We start from the raw sequence: 22,339 nt of genomic DNA, 5'->3' as shown, positions 1-22,339 counted from the left end.
AAAAAAAGACTTCGTCTGAACAACTAATTACAAAGTAATGTTCAAATTTTAAATGTGGCTTTGTTTTTAGAAAACGAAAACTAAACTAAGGAATAGGTTTGACGAAATCTGATTTTTTAGCTTCTAAAAAATTTGGACATTTTGTTTCGAAAGTGTAAAAAATTATTGACTACATCAAGAAAGTGGTGCTATTCAAAATTAAATAAATGAATAGTTGAATACATAAATAATTGTATAAATGAATAAATAAAACTAAAAAAAACATTCTTCTGAACAACTTGAAGGTAGTGCTCATCATTTTAAATGTGACTTTGCGTTCAGTAAACAAAGTTCTAAAGTTTTAGTGTTTCAAAGTTCCAGTGTTTTTCGAACAAAACAAAAAAACATGTCCTGTACAATTTGAATTTGATTATTATTTTAAAGTCTCAAGCCTTTCAAAGTAAATTGTGCAAAAAAAAAACCTATCTGTTCGATTGATTCGTAGCTCTAAAAATTATGTGAGTCGTTAGGAAATAAAAACAAAATACTTCATTGTAATATTAGAATTTATTCAAACATGAAATGTCAGAAAGATTGCAAAAGAAAAAAAAAATACAAATTATACAACATAACGTATAAATAACTTTCAAAACGAAATGAATTCAGTTCAGTTCATTTTTAATATGATTTCGTCTGTGAATATCTGTATTCACTCAGTAGAAGCATGATAAATGATAGGAATCTGAATGAATCAAAAGTAAATCACGTGACAATCATGCATCTTTGGTTTTTTATTTTTCCTTGACATTGTAAACAAGTTCGTAACACTTCAAGCTCCTCAAAAAAATATTATCTTAATGAAATCACTGGAATGTAAGAGTAAAACAATTGCATCGAAGATCAGCATGTCCCTGGCAAAATTTAAGTCCACTCTACGCTTGAAAGTCCACAAATGTTTACAAACAGTTGAAATGCGAATCTGGTAAAACCAAATCTGTAGTTGGCATAATCTCTCGTAGACAAAACTTCGCTCGAACAAAACATTTCTGGGTAAGATTTCGGAGTAAGATTTTATCCTGACTAGATTATGTCCATGTGGGATTTTGCCCTGAAAGATTGTATCTGTTGAAACCTATAACATCCACTTTGAAAAGCATCAGTCTAAACTCGTACCACGTGATTAGTTTGGCGAATGAGAGTCGACGCACGACACAAATGAATACTGAAGTATATGTGACGTCATTTTCACCAGTGAAACTTAAAACGTGATACGAGAATTGGATTTTTACTTCAGTAACATTTTTTCTTGACTCTTAATGCTAATTTGGAACAGTGCACAAAAAAGTGTATTAGAGCTCATGACAGCCCATTTCGCTCGAACAGAAATTATTCGACAATAATGGATTATTTACAAAAAGGAGAGTGGCATCATGAGGTAGGATTTTGGTGATGTTCGAATGGAGCGTCATCGCATTCATCATCGTCATCTTCACAGGGATATTCATCAGAGTCTTCCATTCCTGGGGATAAGGGTGATGAACGGCCATCTTTAGATTCATCGTCTTCTTTTCCTTCTTTCTGCCCGTCGGAAGGTCGAGTATGTTGCTCTTCCTCTTGCTTCTGCCTTTTGTGTTTGGTTCGCCTGTTTTGGAACCAAACCTTCACCTAAAATACAGAAAAATGATTTTGTAAGTAAAACTGATTAAACAAGAAAATTTAATAACAAAAATTATTTTTAATGGCATGTTTACAATAGTTTTAGGAACACAAAGTTAGAACTGTTATAAAAATAAAATAAATAAAAATCACGATGGGGAAAAAAACTGCTAAGTTTTTAATTATATACATCAAAACTTGAGCATTAAAAATAAAATTGACGAATTTAACAAAAATTAACAATTATATAGAATATTATGATATAGGCTTACGAGCTCTGAAATTTTAACTTTGATACATGATATCCATGCATCATGCTTCAAATCCAATGAAAATCATGAATTTGATACATTATCTCGTATCAAGTTCATTACTTTAACTAAATTTCCAGCCTAATTAATCTAATTTAAAAAATACATTTGATTTACGCTATAATAAAAGATCACTATAATAATTATTAAGCAACATTTTTCATTATGAGTATTTGTGTTTTTGAAACTACGAAAAAAATATTTAAAAAAAATATAAGAAATCTAATTCATAAATTTTTTGTACTAGTAATAAAATTTAGTTTAGTTGATTAAAATTAACTTTTTGAATACAAGTAAATATAATTAGTGCCTCATAAAATTTCTATATTTGTTTTAAAGTAATAATTTTTTTAAAGCTACGTTACTCTTTTTAGGTTTGACAAAAATAAAATTATTTTTTTACTTAATATTATACTGCTTTAGTATTTACAAGTAGCTCTTCAAATTTTAAACGGGTTCATTATTTTCTTCTTTTTAGTCCTGTGTCATTTGGTTTTTGTCAGAAAATAATCGAAATTTCGATTGTAAAATTCCCCCTTCCGGTAACGAGTCAATAGAAACATAGGTAAAGAGATTTTATTTTATAAATTTTATGTTAGTTATTTAATTTTCTAGTTATAAACTTTATACCAATGAAATACTTTTAAAAAGTACAGTATCACAGTATGCTACGTTAAATTTAGTTGGCACATAGAGAAAAAAAATCTGGTGAAATTGCAGTATTGTACGGTAAAGACATTTCTAGTAAGAAAAAAAAAATCCGGTCAATAAAATCAAAATGCACGACATTTAAACCATTCATTTAACAATTTTTCCGTTCATGAGGTAACGGTTTACCGGAAATTCTGGTTTTCAAAATTATAGTTCTTATTGCCACACATTCAGAAAAAATACAAAATTGAAGTGTAAATTTAACCAAATAAATCATTTTTACGTTGCGTTCTAATGTGTCTATAATAAAATAACCAAATTTTAGTACATTTACCAAATATTATTGCACACAATCAAAATGATATTTTATTGTTAATTTTATCAAAATCATTACCTAAGATATTCGATAAAAATTACCGAGTTTTTTAAAGTACCCTTAGAGCCAGAAACATAGTAGGTTTCACCATATTCTAGTAGTTTTAACCATTCTTTTTTTCTCTATGTGATACGATACGTAGTCTGTGGAAAAGATAATACAATAATTAAAAATGAAGATTATTTTTTATTAATTTTATTTTCCACGTATAGTAATTATTTTTCAATAAATATATTAAAATGAAGTAATTTTTTGTAAAAAAAACCCTAATATAATTTAATAATATATATTATCAATTAAAAAAACTAAAAAAACAATGGGAAATATCCTTTTAACTTAAACAACAACAAAAAAAGTATCATAGTTTCGCCTATAAGGTTAAAACTATAAGGGCAGTTAGCTTACTCATGCAAGTAGATAGATCAGCGACAGTTACAGTTATGAGATAAACCAATACAAGTGATGTTACTTAGAAAACGATTACCACCTGTAAGATATTATTTCTCGTCTGCCGTATGGTGTTGAGAGGGGAGGCTTGAACTTAAAGTAGGAAAATTGTTAGCAATAAATAAAGAAAGGAAACAATACAGGTAAGTTTCGGGCACGGTGTAAACGGATATTAAAAAACAATACAATAAAAAAAAAGTGCCGTGTGAATCACTTCCGAAGATAGTGGGAAAATGATACTCTATCTTCCGGTTCGAATTTTGTGAAGAGATACAATGTTTGAGTTCTATTAGATTTCCAGTTTAACAAAATTTATATCTTCAAATTTTGATGTCTTAAAATGTTTCAATTTCTTTGTTTGCGAGATTTATATAATCATTTGCTATTTCTAAAAGCAAAAATTCATATTTTCAAGCTATTTTAAAATTTAGCTGTTTATAAAACTTCAATTTTGGGTTTTTAGAAAGAAAATACGTATAAAGTTTGCTGATTACAAAAGAATTACTCATTCATGTTTGAAATATTCATGATGTTGTATTTTTCAGGTTGGATTAGTGAAGATATGCAGCTATTTATTGTAAAGCAAGCACTGTTTTTGAGATTTATCATATTTCCTGTTTACAAAATTGATTTCTTCAAATTTTGATGTGTACAAAATATTTGTTTGAAAAAACTTGCACACCGAAAAAAAAAAAACATTCAAGGAAAAACTTATAAGTTTTACGTATAGTTTCAACTCATAATTTAAGTTTTATGGTTCAAATATTTAGTTTTTAACTTATAGTTTGATCCTTTCATCAGGGACTTATATAGATTTTGTTTACAGTCAAAGAGGAAGCCATATCACGAAATAAATTTTTCGTCGCAAATTCTCTTTCACCTTTATTACTAATTAAAATTTAAAAAAAATATAAAGTGAATTCCGGCCAACCTAGGTTAAGCCATGAAGTTTCAATAGCAGAAAAAAAAATTCAAAATATCAAAATACAAACAAATTATTGAAAGAGAACTTCTCCATTGCGTAATTCTAAATTATCTTCTTATAATTTATTTTCACTTTGATGATTTGAAATTTTTTTTTCAGTAATTGAAACGTTTGTCAGAACTCATTTTTTCCTTCTTTGAAATTTTAAATTAGTAATTGAACTGAAAGAGAATTTACGACAAAATGTTTCTTCCGTAGTATGGCGTCCTTTTAAGATTTATAGTTCCATCGAATAGCTATGTATTAGCAGTTCTGACTTATAGCCATCTACTAGTAATTCTCACTTATGGTTACAGCTATATAGCATGGTAGACATATATAATTACCCTGAAATATTTCCCTTTCTTCACTGAATTTAGCCTTGAAAAGTTTATTTTCTATTTTTTTGACTTACTAATTCTATTACAGTATTTGTCTAACTATTTACATTGAAATATATTGTTTAACTACTTACATTCAAATGTATTGTCGAACTATTTACATTTAAATACGTTGCTTAACTAAGTACATTTAAAATAATTATTTATTTTGAAATTGTCTAAGTAGATTTAAAAAATTTATTTATTTTGAAAAAAAATTTTTTTGTTGCTAATGACACATAAAATATTTTTTTTTAACTTACTTAATTTTATCCATTTTTTTGTAAGCTTTAGTAAAATATTTTGTTTATTTGAGCATAGGTTATTTGCATACATCATATTAAGATTGTTATAGGAAACAATCTTTAAAACAATTTTATCCATTACAAATATAAAAGCACATTAAAAAAAAGTATTTTTTTCAACACTATACATAAATTTTAGTACAAGCACTTTTAAAACGATAACTATAATTTTATGTTCTATGAATTTTTGAAACATACCTTCTATTGATATATGTCTTAAAATTTGCCAACATTTGGTATATACACTTTTTGAAATGATAACAAATATTTTAAGTAATGTCATAAAATTTACCAATATACTCTTATTAGAGTAATAGTAAATATTTGAAGTGCTATACTATATCAAAACATATTTTCAACAGATTTTTTTAAAAATTTGTTAACATAAAGGATAAATTTTTTTAAGTGATACAAATAATTTAAATATTATAACATTTTAGAACTTATTCTCTGCTAATTTTTTTTTTTTTGAATTTACATTTATTACAAATATTTTGAGTGATAACAAATATTTCAAGTACTACAGAATTTTTAAACACATTCTTCAGAAAGATAAAAATGTCGTAAATTTGCCAACATTTATAATACAGTTTTTGGAGTGCAATTATTTTAAGTAAAGCAGGATTCTATAATACATTCTCTACGGAAAAAAATGTACCTTAATATTTTCTAGCACTTTAAAACATTAAGATACCACATCCTTAAACTAAGGCATAAACCATATGGAAGTATCTTATTTGCGATCGCCGCGATATACATTTTTACTTAAGCGAATCGAAAACAAAATCATAGTCGCATAATGTCATCGATAATTTTTCTTTTCCTAAAAACGCAGCATCTGCAAAAGAAACTTGATAAGCGTCAACTAAACTATGCTCTAAACTTAAGTGGAACAAATCGTAATAACTCTAAAATGTCAGCAGATCCATTAGCCGAATCATCGTCATCGCCTGAATCGGTTTTTCGCGCCATTTGGAGAGATATCGTCTGCGTGAGTTACGGGCATTTAAATTTCATTTTTGGCAACTTTGAAAAAGGTGGATGCAAAAAATCGGCTATGTTCTCATTAAAGAGATAAAAACCTCCATTCGGTACTGAAAGCTTTTTTCATATCTGCGCATAAAGGATCGCAGAACATGATTTTTGCATCAAAAGGTTTTCATTTTTTTTCTTAGTCAAGATGTAGTTCAGCCCTCCGAGATAATTGTAACTGTAACAATTGATGAAGTTATTCGCACCACGTAAAATATGAGTTAGATAGCAATCCAGATGTGTTTATCATTCTTAAAGTATGTTGGTTTTATATTCTCACCTTATTATAAATTATGTGTTAAGTTTTTAAATGATTCGATTTGTCCTTTTGAGTAATTATTGCCAGTTGTTTCCTAAGACGTGTGGCGTTAGAATAAGCGAAACTGTGAATATTAATTTGTTAAATTAATATATTCCCTTGAATTCCTTTGATCTATTTAAAGGTATTATCTTAGTTTTAGTTTTCAAATTTGAATTTTTTTTTATCCTTGATTTTTTTTACATGCATGGCAGAAATGTTTAATGAATTAAGTATGGATAGATCTGTAAATATGAATTTTTGAGATACAATTGCTAAGCAGATATCATAAAATGTAGTTAATTTTCAACTGCTCATTCTGGCGTCGTAGTTTCCTCAGATTTTATCATTTAAATTTGCATTTTAACTTCTTATATAATCTATTTAACATAAAAAAGTAATTCATTTAATCTAATTTAATTGCTTGTAACATTTACATTATATTTTATAGTACAGCTTAACTATTCCGAATTTATGCAGAGTTATATAAGGTTTTAACCTACTTTTAAAATGTCAGGTATTTAACAATCAAAATACAACCAAGTTCATTGAAAATAATTAAATTAATTATAGAAAAGAAAGTATACGAGTAAAAATCATGCGCAACAATGCAACAATTATTAACTTTATTTTAACTGCCAAAATTGATATTCTGAAGAAAAAAATATGTGAAGAGAAAAAATATGCAAATACAAATATTTTTAAGACTAATGATTTTTCTTGTAAAAAATAATAAAACTTTTTATTCCACTAATATAAGGAATGTAATTGTCTTCGTTAAAAAATTTTTTTTGTAAAAACATATTTTTAAAGGATTAAATATTGTTTATTAAAATAATTATCTCTACAAAACTCTCTTACATATTGAAATGTAAAGATTTGTTGGTAAAATTCGAATGTATAAAACTAAACAAGAATGTAAAATTTTATCTACAGCTGCAATTTCAAACAAAACGAAGAAATTTTTTTTTATAAACCTGGCCGTCTTGAAAAAAATATTGAAAGCCATTTTATGTTTTTTATTAATTTTATATTTATTTAATTTTTCGTTAATTTTATATTTTTAATACGGCTTTCTCTAAGAACAGACCCCATCATTGCCTTACATTTATCGCTAATTCCTTTTTATTTTTAAATTTTCTATTTTTATTTTTCTTAAAAAAAGATAATTTTGTTTAAAAAATTAGAGTTTTATGTTAGAACATTTTGTTAGTTTGATATTTAGAATATAATGAACGATTACTTGTATTTGGAAAATGATTAATTATACTTAAAAAAATCTTGTTAACAGAATGTATAGCATAATAAAAAGTGATAAATGATAAGAAATAATACTGATAAGTAATTTTCTTGTAAACTATATATAATGATAACTTTATATAAGATCAAATAGAAAATAGCTTTTATTTTTCTTATAAAAAAATGATTATAAATGTTTATAATTACATTTGGCAAAATATAATGTCTTTTCTTAAACTTTATTTGAACAGTTTTTTTTTATTAATTTTGACATCAAGTGAGAAGTTATCAATGGAGATAATTATGGTTTTCTGCAAAAATGGGTACATAATCATTATTGAAAGCAATAAAAAAAAAAAAAAGAAGGAGCTTAAAATTCAACTTCCGAACAAATTAGAGTTAAACAAACTCCTAGCGTGGAATTCATAAACGAAAAAGTTTCTTTCAATGATTCGAATTTCTACTCTCGAATTGCATTTCAGCGGGCTGCAGATCTGCCCGGACAGCATTGCAGTATTTTAAAAAGCGTTTTAAATATCTAAATAATGATGCTTTTTAAAGCTTTTTAAGTTCATACTACTTTGTGCATCAGTTTGAAACAGGATATTAAAATAAATGTTCAAAAGACTATATAATCTCTCAAAATCGTAAAGGATAATAAAAAAAATGAAGTTTTTTTTTTGTTTATCTTCATAGTACTTTAAGCATAAATTTGAGACGGGATATTAAAATAAAAGTTCAAATCATCGTATTCTCTTAAAAACGTAAGAGACATTAAAGATACGATTTTTTTTTTCAAATCTTCATATTACTTTACGCATAAGCTTGAGACGAAATATTAAAACAAAAATTCAAAACGCTAGAATCTCTTAAAAACGTATAAGTTATTAAAAATGTGAAGCTTTTTTATTGTTTATTTCCATAATACTTTGCGTATAAGTTTGAGGCAGGATATTAAAATAAAAGTTCAAAACGTCATCATTTCTTTAAAGTATAAAAATATTAAAAAAATGAAGTTTTTTCTTAATCTTCATACTATTTAAGTTTGCATAAGTTTGAGATGAGATAGTAAAGTAAATCTTTAAAACGTCATAATCTCTTAAAAGCGAAAAAAATATTAAAATTATGAAATTTTCTTTCTATTTTTAGACTACATCTACATTACACATCAGTTTGATACGGAATATCAAAACTAAAATTTGAAGACATCATAATCTCTTAAAAGCATTTAAGATATCAAAATTATGAAGCTTTTGAAATTATTTTTTTTTATCTCGAAACTACTTAGTTTCTCTCGTGTTTTGAAATATAACTGCATTAGCCAATACACTAATTCAATTAAAATCATTTGAGACTAAAATAAATTGTTGTATTTTTAGGATCAAGGAGTCCGAAACTTTCTTTGACCTTAATTGATTTTTGATCATTTTTCTTTCAAGGTCCTTTAATTGGATTTTAAAAAGAATTCAAGAAATCTACTATTAATCATCTAATTTAATGATACATTGATGGATTTATAGCTAGATAAAATGTGTAAGCATTTGAAAGTATACCGTCTGAATATGTAGCTAACCCGCAAAAATTTTAAGAGTTTCTGTAAAAATGCAATCTAAGCAGTGAAAATCTTTTTTCAGTAATCATAATGTTTTCTAGTAATCTAAATTCATGGCTAGTTAAACTTTTTACACGGAGAAAAAAATGATCTTAAAATTACCGTACGTACAGTACGGTAATTTACCGTAATTTTTTAATGGTAAAATGACATATTTGGTTAAAAAGAAACAACATAATTCTGGTAATGAAAACCAAAATATACGGTATTTAAACCATTTATTTGGTAATTTTTCCGTTGATAAGATGACGTTACACCGAAAATTATTATTTTCAAAATTATAGTTCTACGACACTAAGCAAAAAATATAGAACTGAAAAGTGAATTTAACCGAGTAAATGGTCTTATGCCATGTACTAAGGTATCATAATAAAATTGCCAAATTTTGACTGGTTGACGAAATTTTGTCACATATTGTAAAAGCATATTTTATTGTTAATTTTACCACAATCATTGCAAAAGTGCTTTGGTGAAAATTACCGAGCTTTTTGGTGTTCACTCATAGCCAGAAACACGGTAAACTCTACTATGTTCTGGTAGTTTTGACAATACTTTTTTCTCAATGTATCAAGAATTTTATAGCGTTATCTTTATCTGCGAAACTTCTGAAATTAAAATTTAAAGATTCAAACCACAAACAAATATAATTTAAATCAACAGATGCTGTCTAATGATGAACATCTTGCCAATTAAATAACAAACTTGCCGGTTAAAGAAATTCTAAGACGAATGTCTTGCCGAGTAAGCAAATTACATGACGAATATGTTGTGCAAAACAGTAGACTAAGCAAAACAGTAGACTAATGTTTTGCCAGTTAAGTAAATCCCAAGATGAATGTCTTTCCGGTAATCGAAATCACAACTAAATCACAAGACAAATATCTTGCTGTTTAAGTAATCACAAGACGAATATCTCGCCGGTTAAGCAATCGAAAAACGAATATCTTGTATGTTAAGTAAATCATAAGACGAAAATGTCGCTGTTCAAGTAATCAAAAGACGAATATCTTGCCGGTTAAGTAACTCATCGGTGATGAAAATATGTGAAGCAAAATATATTCTTTAATTACCATGACAATTATAAATGACATTCCATATCTAAAGGCATATTTAACTTACATCATTGCCTATTACATTAATTTGATACATAGATCTTGCACAATTCTTATCATAAAATATAATTTTAGACATATAAACTATTCAATTTAAAAGCAAATTCCTTTTAAGTGGTCGTTACAATCTTTTTAAAGTAACAGGTATTTTCAAATAGCGGGTATTTCTATTTGCCACGTCTTCCACATAGGTTTGATAGACGTTTAAAATTACTAATTCGTGTAGAGGCTGCATATTGCTGATGGTAAACATTCATTTCCATTTATCTGACTCATAAAAGCTTTAGAGATAGAATGTTATTAGGATGGGCTTTTAAGTGCATGACTCTGTTTAGGTTACCAGATGTTTACAAAACAAATACTTAACACACGATTCATGCCCATGGAATAAATACCCGTTACTTAAGATAATCTGAAAACAGGTAAACGTTGGCTTAAAAGAAGATGCGTGTCTTGAAATTAGGAGAGTAATTGGAAAACGTGCAAAAGTTTTGACGTTCAACGCTTCGAAAAAAATAACCGTTACACAAAAAATAGTGTGTAAAAGCCTTTAAATGCAACAGTAAACAATGAGTAGCTCAGATTATATTCCGTTTTTATGTTTGTACAAGGGCTAAAACAACAATTATCGTAATTTCGATTGTCTTTTCTGCCATAAAGAACTTTTTTTTTTTTTAAATTTTTTGAAATTTAGGTAATTATTAAAAATCATAATATAGAAATGAAAATTGTACAAAAATATTTTGTAATACTGCGAAAAGGACATATGGAATAAATTATCGAGATTTTTACAATGGTTCCCAATTTTTTTCGACTATAAAATCTTTAATTATTACCCTTTGCACTGTAAAAAAATCGGGATCAAATTAAGGTATAAAGTACCGGCAATTCGGGTGCATCATCCGTAAAATTGATTCTACCGTAAAATACTATACTATAACTTTTAGAGTTATATTTATTTAATTAAAAGGATTCAGTGTTTTTACTGTAATTATCACTGAAAAAATGTCCCTACTTTTTACTGTAATAATTACACTACATGTAACCACTCACTAACATTTCTCTAATTTTTCCAGATTGATAAAATTATCTGACTTTTCCCTGTTCAGCATGATTTCTCTGTTCTGTGACCACCCTGGTATGTGATCTCATCACAAATCCTATTAAATTTCTTTTTTCGCGCTGGCAATGAAAAAAAAGTTTATTGTCCAGCTAGACGTGATAAATTGAAATTGAACTGTTCATATAAACCAACAAACTGGGTAACTGTGCTACATTTTTGTTTCAATTATGCTGATTAAATTACACATGCAACAGAATAATTCAGAAATAGTTGCATTTGAGCATTAATGATTCCTATTAATTTGCGAAGGTTGCATTTTATTTGGAATAGTAGCTGCATTTTTATGTAATTTTAAACAGTGTTTATTCTATAAAAAATTATTAGTTTTTTTTTTAAATTTCTTAATCTATTCTTTGGATTTCATTTATCTTATGAGTTAAGTTAATAAGAAAAGGAGAAACTTAAGACTGCTGTGGTTTATGCATTGAAGTATGAACTGCGCATATAAGGGTATTTTTTTGTTTCAAAAATTAAATTGAAATAGAAATAAAATGCACTAAAATTGAATTATCTTACTATAGATAAAAATCTAAGGAAGGTGTCGCAGTTTGCCATAGTTGTCCTTGCATTTTTTATTGGTTGGAATCACGTCATTTTTCCTCATTCATTTCATTATTATTTTGGTTATCATCAGCATAAAATTAATAAAAGTCATAAAGACATTGTATTTCTATAAATATTTTTGTATCCTTAACACTAGATTGCCTAAGGAAGTCATTTTGACTGCTTTTTAATTTCAATTAGAAAAACAATGGTGTATATGTAATGACGCAATTTCTTAGAATTTTGTGACTTTTTGTACAACATATATTTTTTGTTATTGTTAATATTTACTAAAAACTTGTTATATAACTGTAAATAATATAAGAAATATTAAAAATTAATTTTAAACAAATTTCTTTATTCTTTCACAATACGGTCATTTTGACCACTGTTGGGTAATATAGGTATATACTAAATTTCCGTCTTTCTAGTGTTCATTTAAAATTATTTTCCATTACTGCTATTATTACGCTTTTAATTCAAGAGTTTAACACTAAGTGAATTGTTTTCTTTTTCATTTATTCTTATTATTATAATGTAACTCAGCGCTACATTACAAAATAAAGGTATTTAGAAAAGTGGTATAACCTTATTAACCGCTTTACTATTATTTTTGTCCAAGTAACATTAATATATTGTTATAAATTACAGTTAAAAAGATCTATTAAATAATTTAAAAAACAATCGAACAGATTCATGCACAATGAGAAACAAGCAAAAATAGTATAGAATAAATCCGCCCGTTTGGTAAACGAAAACATTAAATTACGGTTGTAAACGCATCACATTTGTTTGAACAATATAATGTTATAGCAATATAAATGTTATTTCATAAAATGATGGCATAGAAAAATTACTTCTGTTCACCAACAGATCTAAATATTTATAATAATAATATTTGAGCGTAGAAAGTGGAAGCACAAGCGTAAGCCAACAGAATTCATTTTAGTTCAGAAATGTTAAGTGAATAATTTTGACTTGGGTAGAAAAACTGTTTTCTACCAAGAAACAACAATTATTGCGAAGTTGGGGAGCGGGGTTGGGGAGCGGCAGCGAACAGGAAGCTTGGACCCCCTAGTAATGCATATAAGTTGAATGAAATGCATATTAACTAAAGGTATCCCTTCCTTTTCTTATTGCATATTTTTGAAATTTCATTTTAAAAAGCTAGACTAAAACACTTGAACAGTCACTGAGCAAGCAAAATGATCCAAAGGGAAATGTGAAAGCAGCTCCAGTGATTGGCGAGCGCAGCGAGCAGGGCATTGGCCCGACGTCTTAATTACATACAAAATTGTATACTTAAAAAGCATTAAGATCTTTAAAAAGATCTTAATGCTTTTTAAGTATACAATTTTGTCGACAACAAATTATATATTTACCTGAGTTTCTGTTAGATTTAGACTCTGGGCTAATTGCTTTCTTTCTGTTCCCACAACATAATGATTTTTCTCAAAAGCATGTTCTAAAGTTAGGAGTTGAGATGGTGAGAAGGCCGTCCGTATTCTTTTAGGTTTGCGAAACTGATGCAGAATAAAGCTCGCACTTTGTGAACCTAAAATAAAGGAGATAAAAAAAACTGAATAAATATTTAAATTTTAAAAATTAAAATTGGATTAATGACAAAGCACTTTAATTCTTTTCCACAGATTTAGAAATTATTTAATTGTTAGTTTATAGATTTAGAACTACAATGTTAAATTGTAGAAAAATATTGAAATATTTTGTATAATTGTTTTAATAAATATGATAAGAATAACTTGATGATTTTGTCGATATTATAAACTGCTAGACAACTAAATTAATTTGTTGAGCAACAAAAAAAAACTTTATGCATTTTATTTTTGAATTAAATGACAGTTAAAAAATTTAAAAAAGAGCATTATTTCAGATGCAAACAATTTTTTAGTATAAGTTCATGACAAAGTTTTGGATATATTTTTGTAGAGGGGTGGAAATAGACGGTGTAACTTTGTTTAAGCGAGGGGTTGCAAATATACAATTTCAACAGCTTCATTTATTAAACAAGATAATAAATATTAGTAAAATATATTAATATTTATTAGTAAGGTAATATAGATTAGTATATGAGTAAAATTTAGTTTCATTAAAATTTCAGAATACAAAGAGTCAAAACAGCAAACTATACACATTTAAAAATTCCGAAACAAATTATGGTAAAAAGGACTGGCACTCAGGGTGCCAGTACTTTTTATCATAAAATATATTTTTACCGCTAAGTTTACGGAACAAAAAAATTACGCACCTCAGATTTCACAATATTTTTTTTTAATACTAACTGTAAATCACTGAATCACTGTGATTAAATGAATATTACCGTAAAAAGTACTGCATAAAATTTTACGGTAAAAATTGATTCAACGGATCATGCACTACAGCAATTTGATTTAACTAAGTATGAAAAAAAACTGAACATATTCATACACATTCAATATTTTGCAAAGTATGAACATATTCATGCGCTGTTCAATAACTATGGCTGCTTGAAAAACTAAAGGGTGGGGATAATTGTCTCTTTTTTTCTTCTTTTTTTTTCCTAAGAGACGAAACTCTGTGAGCAGTGAGAAGAGAAGATTTCCTTTCCATAGTTCAGTTCAGTAACCACGAAAATGTTTAAATAAATCTCAAATTCACATTCTTCAATTTTAATTAATAATTGATGCTATTTATGAATTAAAAAGAATTTACAAATATTAGAAAATTTGTTTTTTTTTCTTCGAACAACACATGCCTTGGATCCCCTAGATAACTACAGATAAAGTTGATCCCCTTCCTAGAAATGAGGGTCCCAGGGAAAATGTCCCGCACGCCCTACACTTGCATTTCTATTGTTGAATTTTAATTACCAGTTGTTTTATAATGAACAATTTTAAAAAGAACTAAAGAACAAATATTTCGGCATTGAAATGTAGTGTAATGCAGGCGTGACATCACAATAATCATGCATTTATGAACCACATTTCAATATCAATGTAATTTATGCTAAAAAAATTCTACATTCACCCCCGCAAACAAATACTGCACCCAAGTCAGAAAAGTAATAAAAAGTGAAGTCATAAAATAGAAGCATAGATGAACCCATCATCCATATTAGTAAGTCACGACTCCCTCTATGAACCTGTTTATCTATTTAATGGCGCCTTAATAATGCCCGGGCCGCAAGAGGTTGTCAACAGGTGTTGTGCTAGGCATCTGCCTCTTCAACAAACAAAGGCCCAGATAATTTTGAGTGAGGGGCTGCTTGCTTTTCTATTGATACACACTACAGATGGAACAATTACTATGCAAGAGACAAATGCGTGCAGACGATATCGCATTGATTGAGTTGCAGACGTTTGCTGATCTGAAATTTTGTTTTAAATCCAAAAAAAATTATGACTAAATATCGTTTGCATTTTATCTTCTCAATCATGCACATTGAAAATTTAAAACAATCATACTTATTATTATTATTAAAAGTGATTCAATATTCAAATTTTTATTTTTATGCATTTTCCGTAACATTAATACACGTCAAGACTATAGTAAATTTCGTTAATTGTATTTTGGATTTTTGGAATAATCCATTCGAAGTAGAAATATAATTCTAAAAAGTTTCTGCTCCGAAATTTTATTTTAAGGAAATCAAAATTCTATTAGTGGAAAATCTTTTGTTTTTTCTATTTACAATCATGCATATTAAAAAAAAATTATTTTATTATCATGAAAAATTTTACTATAGCACAATTTTAGCTTATTAACGCTTATCTAAATATCAACACAAGTCTGAACTCGGTACTGTAATTAATTCAGTTATTTGTATTTACCTTTCAGTTATTTGTAGTACCATTTGTCCTTACCTTTCAAATAATTCATAATGTGTAAAATTAAATATTAAGAAATTCTAAAAATAGACAATACCTTATTGTTCGGTATGAAACCAATAAAAATATTAAAAACTAATTTATTTATTTTATTTACACCGATTTTTCAATCACTCTTTCATTTATGAATTATTAATGACTGAAAAAATAGTTCTTGAAATTATTCAAATAGCAAATATGCTAAAAGAAATATCAGAAAATTGCGAGCTTAATTATTGCCTATCATGTCTGCATCAGTTTTTTTTCCTTTAGAAAAAGTATAAAATTGCTTTTGTGAAATAAAATGTGATTTTTAAATAAATGTAATCATAAAGTTTGAGATCATTAAAATGATAAATTTTGAGCTAAATTATCATATTTGATACTAAATGACGCCACTGTCATGTAGTGTCTAAATTAAAAAGCAGAAAGTGAACAATTGAATCGACAGTTTGAATATTTTAAACTATATTATCAAATTTGATAATAAATGACGCAAAAAACAGAAATTGAATAATTGCATAAACAAAATCTGAATATTTTAAACTATATTATCATATTTGATACTAAATGACGCCACGGTCATGAAGAATCTAAAAAAAAAATTTAAAAAAAGGAAACGGAAAGTCAATAATTAAATCAACAAAATTTGAATATTTTAAACTATATTATCATATTTGATACTAAATGACGCCACGGTCATGTAGAATCAAAAAAATAAAAAAAATAAAAATTAAAAAAAAAATTTAAAAATTTAAAAAAAAACAGAAAGTGAATAATTAAATCAGCAAAGTTCTAATATTTTAAACTATATTTAAATCCACTACTTAATTTCCACCAATTTTAATTTATTATTAAAAAGTCCCAAATGGCATTAAATTTAAAGGCAGAATATATAATGCCATGTAAATTATCTTTATCAGTTAACAAAAATTTACCCTTTCTCACGCCTGAAACTCACTATTGAGTTTATATTTAGTGGTTCTAATTTTACTGCTGTTATTTATGTTGCTTTAAACAACGTTTTATATGCCGTAAATAAATTTGCAAGCGCAACCGGATAATAACAAACCCCGGAAGTCGCATCTGTTCGCGCAACTAACATCAGCTAAGATTTAAATCTTACCATTAAAACACTCGCTTAATTAATGTATTCATCATGAAAACAATAAAATTAGTGTTGAAACAGAAAAATAAATCTTTCACTTCGAGTTTTTACACGTTTATCTTTCTGCATATCTATGCGAAGTCATAAATTATAACTGCCCCAACAATAATACAAATATTTTCAATTATAAATCAAAATACTATTTATACAATAGTCTGGATTTAATTTTTAAACCCTTTCATGATGAATTTCATAATTAAAGCAGTAAAAATCATATTAAAGCTTACATACTTAAATATTGGGCAATTATCAGTATAAATATGTTTTATAGTTATCTATATAATATAGAAACTTTTGGAAAATGGGGTAATACCGGGTAGCTAAGATTCGACGGCCTTAAACCACTTAGACCAATACACTGCCAAATTTAAGCGAGATATTCATTGTTGAGTTGTGTACAATATGTCATTAATGAAAAGTCATAGATGCACTACTTTTTTTATATTATTTTTTCCTAGGAAAAGTCAAATCACCCTGTCTTACTCCACTAGTAAAACCGGGTGTACATGAGAAATTTAGAAATACTAGAATTTAAGTGAAAAATATAGCAGACATTTTTATTTTATAGGACAATTTAAGATTATTGTGAATGTGATGTGTTTATCTTCTTCCTCCGTTGCACTGCAGCTTTTCTGAGCCTAGCATAGACGCACATGATGGGGAAGAACAAAACCAGGTAGCACTCAAGAGGACAGGATATTGAAACGTAACAAAACAGTGCTACAATAGGAAGCAATTTTTATTGCTTGTTAGAATATGAACCTTAATTTAACGGATAATAAACTAGACACAATTTTTATAACTGTAATGACCAATAAATAAAGATAATTTTTTAAAAAAAAAAAGAACATTAGAGAGTTGACATAGCAAACGGGTTACGTTCATTTCAGCGACAAACACTTCATCGACAGGCTGTTTCATCGACACTACTTTGCTCAAAGACTATTTCGTTCGTCACTTCGTCGACAGGGATACGAAGTCGGCAGGATTATTTCGTCGAAAAGTCATTTCATCCACAGGGTCATTCCGTCGATAAGAAACTTCAGCCCACAGTGTCATTTAGCCTACAGGGTCATTTAGTCCAGTTAGATGAAGTGATTTTCGATTAAATGAACCAAACCCAAGTAAACATATCAACACAGATGCCGTGAAATTATCAAAAAGAGCAATCCTTAAGGTAGGTAGGTCCTTCTTTTTGACTAATGGAGTATAATTTAGAGTTTGCCCGCTGGAAAACAATTAATTTTGACACAATCGAGGCACCTGGTCTCAACCCACTGCTCTGTCTTACTCCACCCCCCACCCCAACGGTCTAAAACTATTTCTCATTGTTGTCAGTACATTTTTATTGGTTAGTAAAATCATATGGTAGGATACTTAATTATTAAAGAAGCCAGGCAAAACTTTTGGTCTGTCAACAACTTAAAATTAAGGGAAGTTATAACGGCATTTAATGTAAGTCAGTTTTTATCCATCATTTAATGCTTTATTGATAATGTTCTATTTTGATTATAGATACATTTAATAGCTTAAAACATAGAAGTGTTGATCCTTTATTGTGTTATAAAGTGCTCGCATAATAGAACATTGTTATGCACACAGATGATGAGTCACAACTGTTAAAGAGTAAATAAAATATATTTCTTTTGATAAGTTATATTTATTTCTACATAAAATTTTATATAAGTGTGTGTTTAATTAAAAATGAATACAAAATGATTAAAGTTCTAAGGCAATAAGTAGGAAATAACTTTCCGCACTATTGCTGCGTAATTTCTTTGGCGAAAAACAATTCATAAGTTTTATTGTAACCAAAAATTTAATAAAAACTTCAGAAATTTTGTGGATGAATTTGCAATAGCAATAACGAAAAACAAGAATTTTGATTGAATCGGAAACTATAGTCAAGAAAAATCTATATCAATGCAATAAAAAAATTTTGGGATCTTTTAACTGAATAATTTTTAATTTCAATGCAACAATCTGTTTAATGAAAGAGGATTATACAAATCCAACTTCAAAAATTTAAAATTTCCATTCTTATCTTAACGAACACGCGTATCCATACACGGAGGAAAAATTTTTAATAAAATTGCCGTATTGTAAGATAATTCTGGTAAAAAAAGATACCTAATTTTAGTTAATAAAGCTAAAATACATGGTATTTAAACCATACAGTTGGTATTTCTCTGTTCAAATGGTTACGGTTTACAGAAAACTCTGGTTTTTTAAAAATTATTGCTTTTATTACCATACATTTAGTAAAGAAATTCAAATTTGAATTGTAAATTTAACAGAATAAAGAGTTTCCATGTCATGCTTTTAGGCAGGGCTGTCAAACTCAAAAGCTAACTTGGGCCAAATAAACAATGCTTAACTTCAGGTGGGCCGCAAAAAAAAATCAATGTTCATAGAAACAAATATTTTTATTTTGAATTGTAATAAACATATATAAAGTTAAATTATTGTTTACGTCCTGATACTTGACACCTCTTCTCTGCTATTATCTTTTCTACTTCGGGAGAAATTTTAATGGCCGAATCTACTTTCAAAATTGACCCAACGTGAGCGTTATTAATACGGTTTCGGACAGGAGATTTATTTCCATTCATAACAGAAAATAATTGCTCTCACTGATAAGTACTTCCAAACTTGAAAATAATTTCATACGCGAATTTTCGAGTATTTTCATACCTTCCTGATAAATATTCGTGAAATTTAGACACATCCACTTAAATGAATTTTGCCTTCAAATTTGATTCGCACTGAATCTCAATCACTTCCATTTGCATATAACTGGGTACTGGGTCTATATTTATTGAGAAAATCGAAGAAAACAAACAAAATTTGTCTTCCAAAGAATTAAAATCTTTAAACCATGTTTCAAATTCTGTTCTAAGATTTGAAATTTTTTGCTGTGTATTTTTGATACGATGCAGTATCATCTAAACTAGATTTGTTCTTGTTGCACGTTGGGAAGTGCGTTAAATCTTCATTTTTCAGTTGCCTTTCCCAAAGAAATAGTTTATATTTGAATGCTTTTTTAATTATGTCAAACATGTTCGTAATGATCTGATCCTTGCCTTGTAACAATAAATTTAAATCGGATAAGTGCTTGGTCATATCAACCATAAAAGATAAATCTTGCAACCATATTTGATCGAAGATCAAGCTTGTATCTGGATTTATAGTTTGTAAAAACTTACATATTTTTTCTTTCAAATCCCAGAATTGATTGAGAACCTTGGAGAAAGATAATCAACTTACCTCGCCATAATAGGATAAACCTGATTATGTACTATCTAATTGATAGCTTAGTGTGAAACGAACTTCATTTCAGCCAATTCGAATTCTACATTATCGAGCGGACAATTTAAAATGATCCATATAGTTTATAAATAAAGTATAATATAATTTTATATGCTGGTTTCGTTTCTAATTCACATTTCTATTTTATTTTTATTTTGCTTCGGATATATTGACTGGGCCACAAAAAATGTTCATTTTGGGCCGCATGCGGCCCGCTGGCCGCAAGTTTGACACCCCTGCTTTAAGGTATCATGATAAAATTATCAAACTTTTGCACATTTATCAAAGTTTATCCCAGGTTATAAAACCATATTTTACTGATTATTTTACCAAATTCCTTACCAAAACTCTTCGGTAAAAATTAGCCAGCTTTTTGGTGTCCCCTTTGAGCGAAGAAAAAAAAGGTAAATTCTACCATATTCTGGTAGTTTTGAGTTTCGACCATACTTTTTTCTCCACAGTGTAAGGGGAAAAAGTTTGACATCTAGAGGCAGTAAAATTTTGTATTCAGTAAATGGTTGACAAAGCTGATACTGAAGATCCTACATCAACGTTCCTGAATTCAATCATCCTGAATTCATCAAGAAAGCAGGAAGATTAAATGCTGAATTAAATCATACATCGTAGTATTTTGCGGGAATCTCGGGTATAAATTTAGTTTTGATTTCTTCACAACTGTAAAATCATTTTATCTCGATGTTCAGGAATCTTGTTTCATTCATGTGGATGCCTTTGTCCTGGTTAAAGAGGTGAGTTCCTAGTTATAGAAGTGAGTTACTGGTTATAGAGGTCAGTTCCTAGTTGAAGAAGTGAGTTCCTAGTTGAAGAGGTGAGCCTATTTTTGAGCACTCAGAACATTCCGACTTTTTCATATTTTTAATTTTAGAAGCAAATGATGTTTTTACTTTATTAAAAATTACCTTTCGCTGTAGTTTCTTGTAATTATTCATTTATAGACACCTGTAATCAACTTTAGCAAATACGATAATTTAATAAGTCAAAATAATAAAATGTAATTAATAAATTAATAATACGTAAGTTCAATTTAGAACGATATTAATGTTTTAACAGATTTGAGCTATATTATTGTTTAATACGTTTAAAATTTTTAAGCAAGAGATAACGAGACTTTTAGAGTAGCACACTTCCTATTATAATAAATTCCTGTTAAAAAAAATAAAAAAAAACACCTTATCAGACGATGACAATTTCAAAGACGAAATTTGAAAAGATAATTATTTAGCGGATAATAAAATGGAAAATTCTCAGTGCAAAAATAAATAAATAAATCAAGGGAAACGAAAATAGACTACCGCTTGAGAACATAAATTATCCTTTAATTAATATCTGAAACTTTATATAATAGAATGTTTCTATTTCAATTTTTTCTGGTAGCAATTGGATTGTCATTCTTGACAAATAAAAATGAAACATTCGTTTTCTGCACACGTCTTTTGCCCAAGATAACAGAAACCTTTTCGAATTATTTATACTTAAGAGCACGATGCCAGATTGTTTTTAAACGAAATGAAATTATGATCACGATTAAGGAAAAGTTTCATATTAAAAGATGATTTATAATGGAAGTAGGTTTTGAAACTGCCTACCTCTGATATTAACTGGAGCTTATCGTTCCATCGATTTTAATGCTTGTTTCGACCACTCAAATGTCTTGGCGCCGTTTTTCCATATACCATAATTTTCGCAATTATTCTTCGCATAATCTCTCGCAAGAAAAAAAAATCATGATGAATTTCGACAAATAGAAAATGGGGACCAGGATGGCCTGGTCGGTAGGGCGCTGGGCCCATGTCCACGAAGTCGTGAGTTCGATCCTTGCCGGCCGAAGACTCCCCGTGTAGTAAATGGTGACTGATGCACGTTAAATCTGTCGAGTCTCAAAGTCCTCCATGTTCCCACAACAAATCAATACCTCTGGGGGTACTGATCCAGGAGTTTCCTTGTCTTCTG

At 28.1% G+C, this 22,339-nt stretch overlaps 1 protein-coding gene across 1 annotated transcript in view; it reads right to left on the bottom strand.

The window, feature by feature from the left end:
• Positions 1-527: 527 nt before the first annotated feature.
• The window catches only part of LOC107437266 (homeobox protein EMX1), a 43,664-nt gene continuing 21,852 nt past the window's right edge, over positions 528-22,339 (bottom strand). The window contains exons 2-3 of the mRNA XM_016049199.3: positions 13,411-13,583; positions 528-1,644 (exon numbers count right to left, since the gene is read on the bottom strand). Of these exons, the coding sequence (XP_015904685.1) occupies positions 1,408-1,644; positions 13,411-13,583 (410 nt within the window). The 3' untranslated portion in view covers positions 528-1,407. The remainder of the gene's footprint in view (positions 1,645-13,410; positions 13,584-22,339) is intronic.

This window comes from Parasteatoda tepidariorum, chromosome 10 (assembly GCF_043381705.1).
Source record: "Parasteatoda tepidariorum isolate YZ-2023 chromosome 10, CAS_Ptep_4.0, whole genome shotgun sequence".
Taxonomy (NCBI): domain Eukaryota; kingdom Metazoa; phylum Arthropoda; class Arachnida; order Araneae; family Theridiidae; genus Parasteatoda; species Parasteatoda tepidariorum.
Note: the sequence above shows the minus strand (reverse complement) of the source record. Positions and strands in the feature narration are given on the sequence as shown.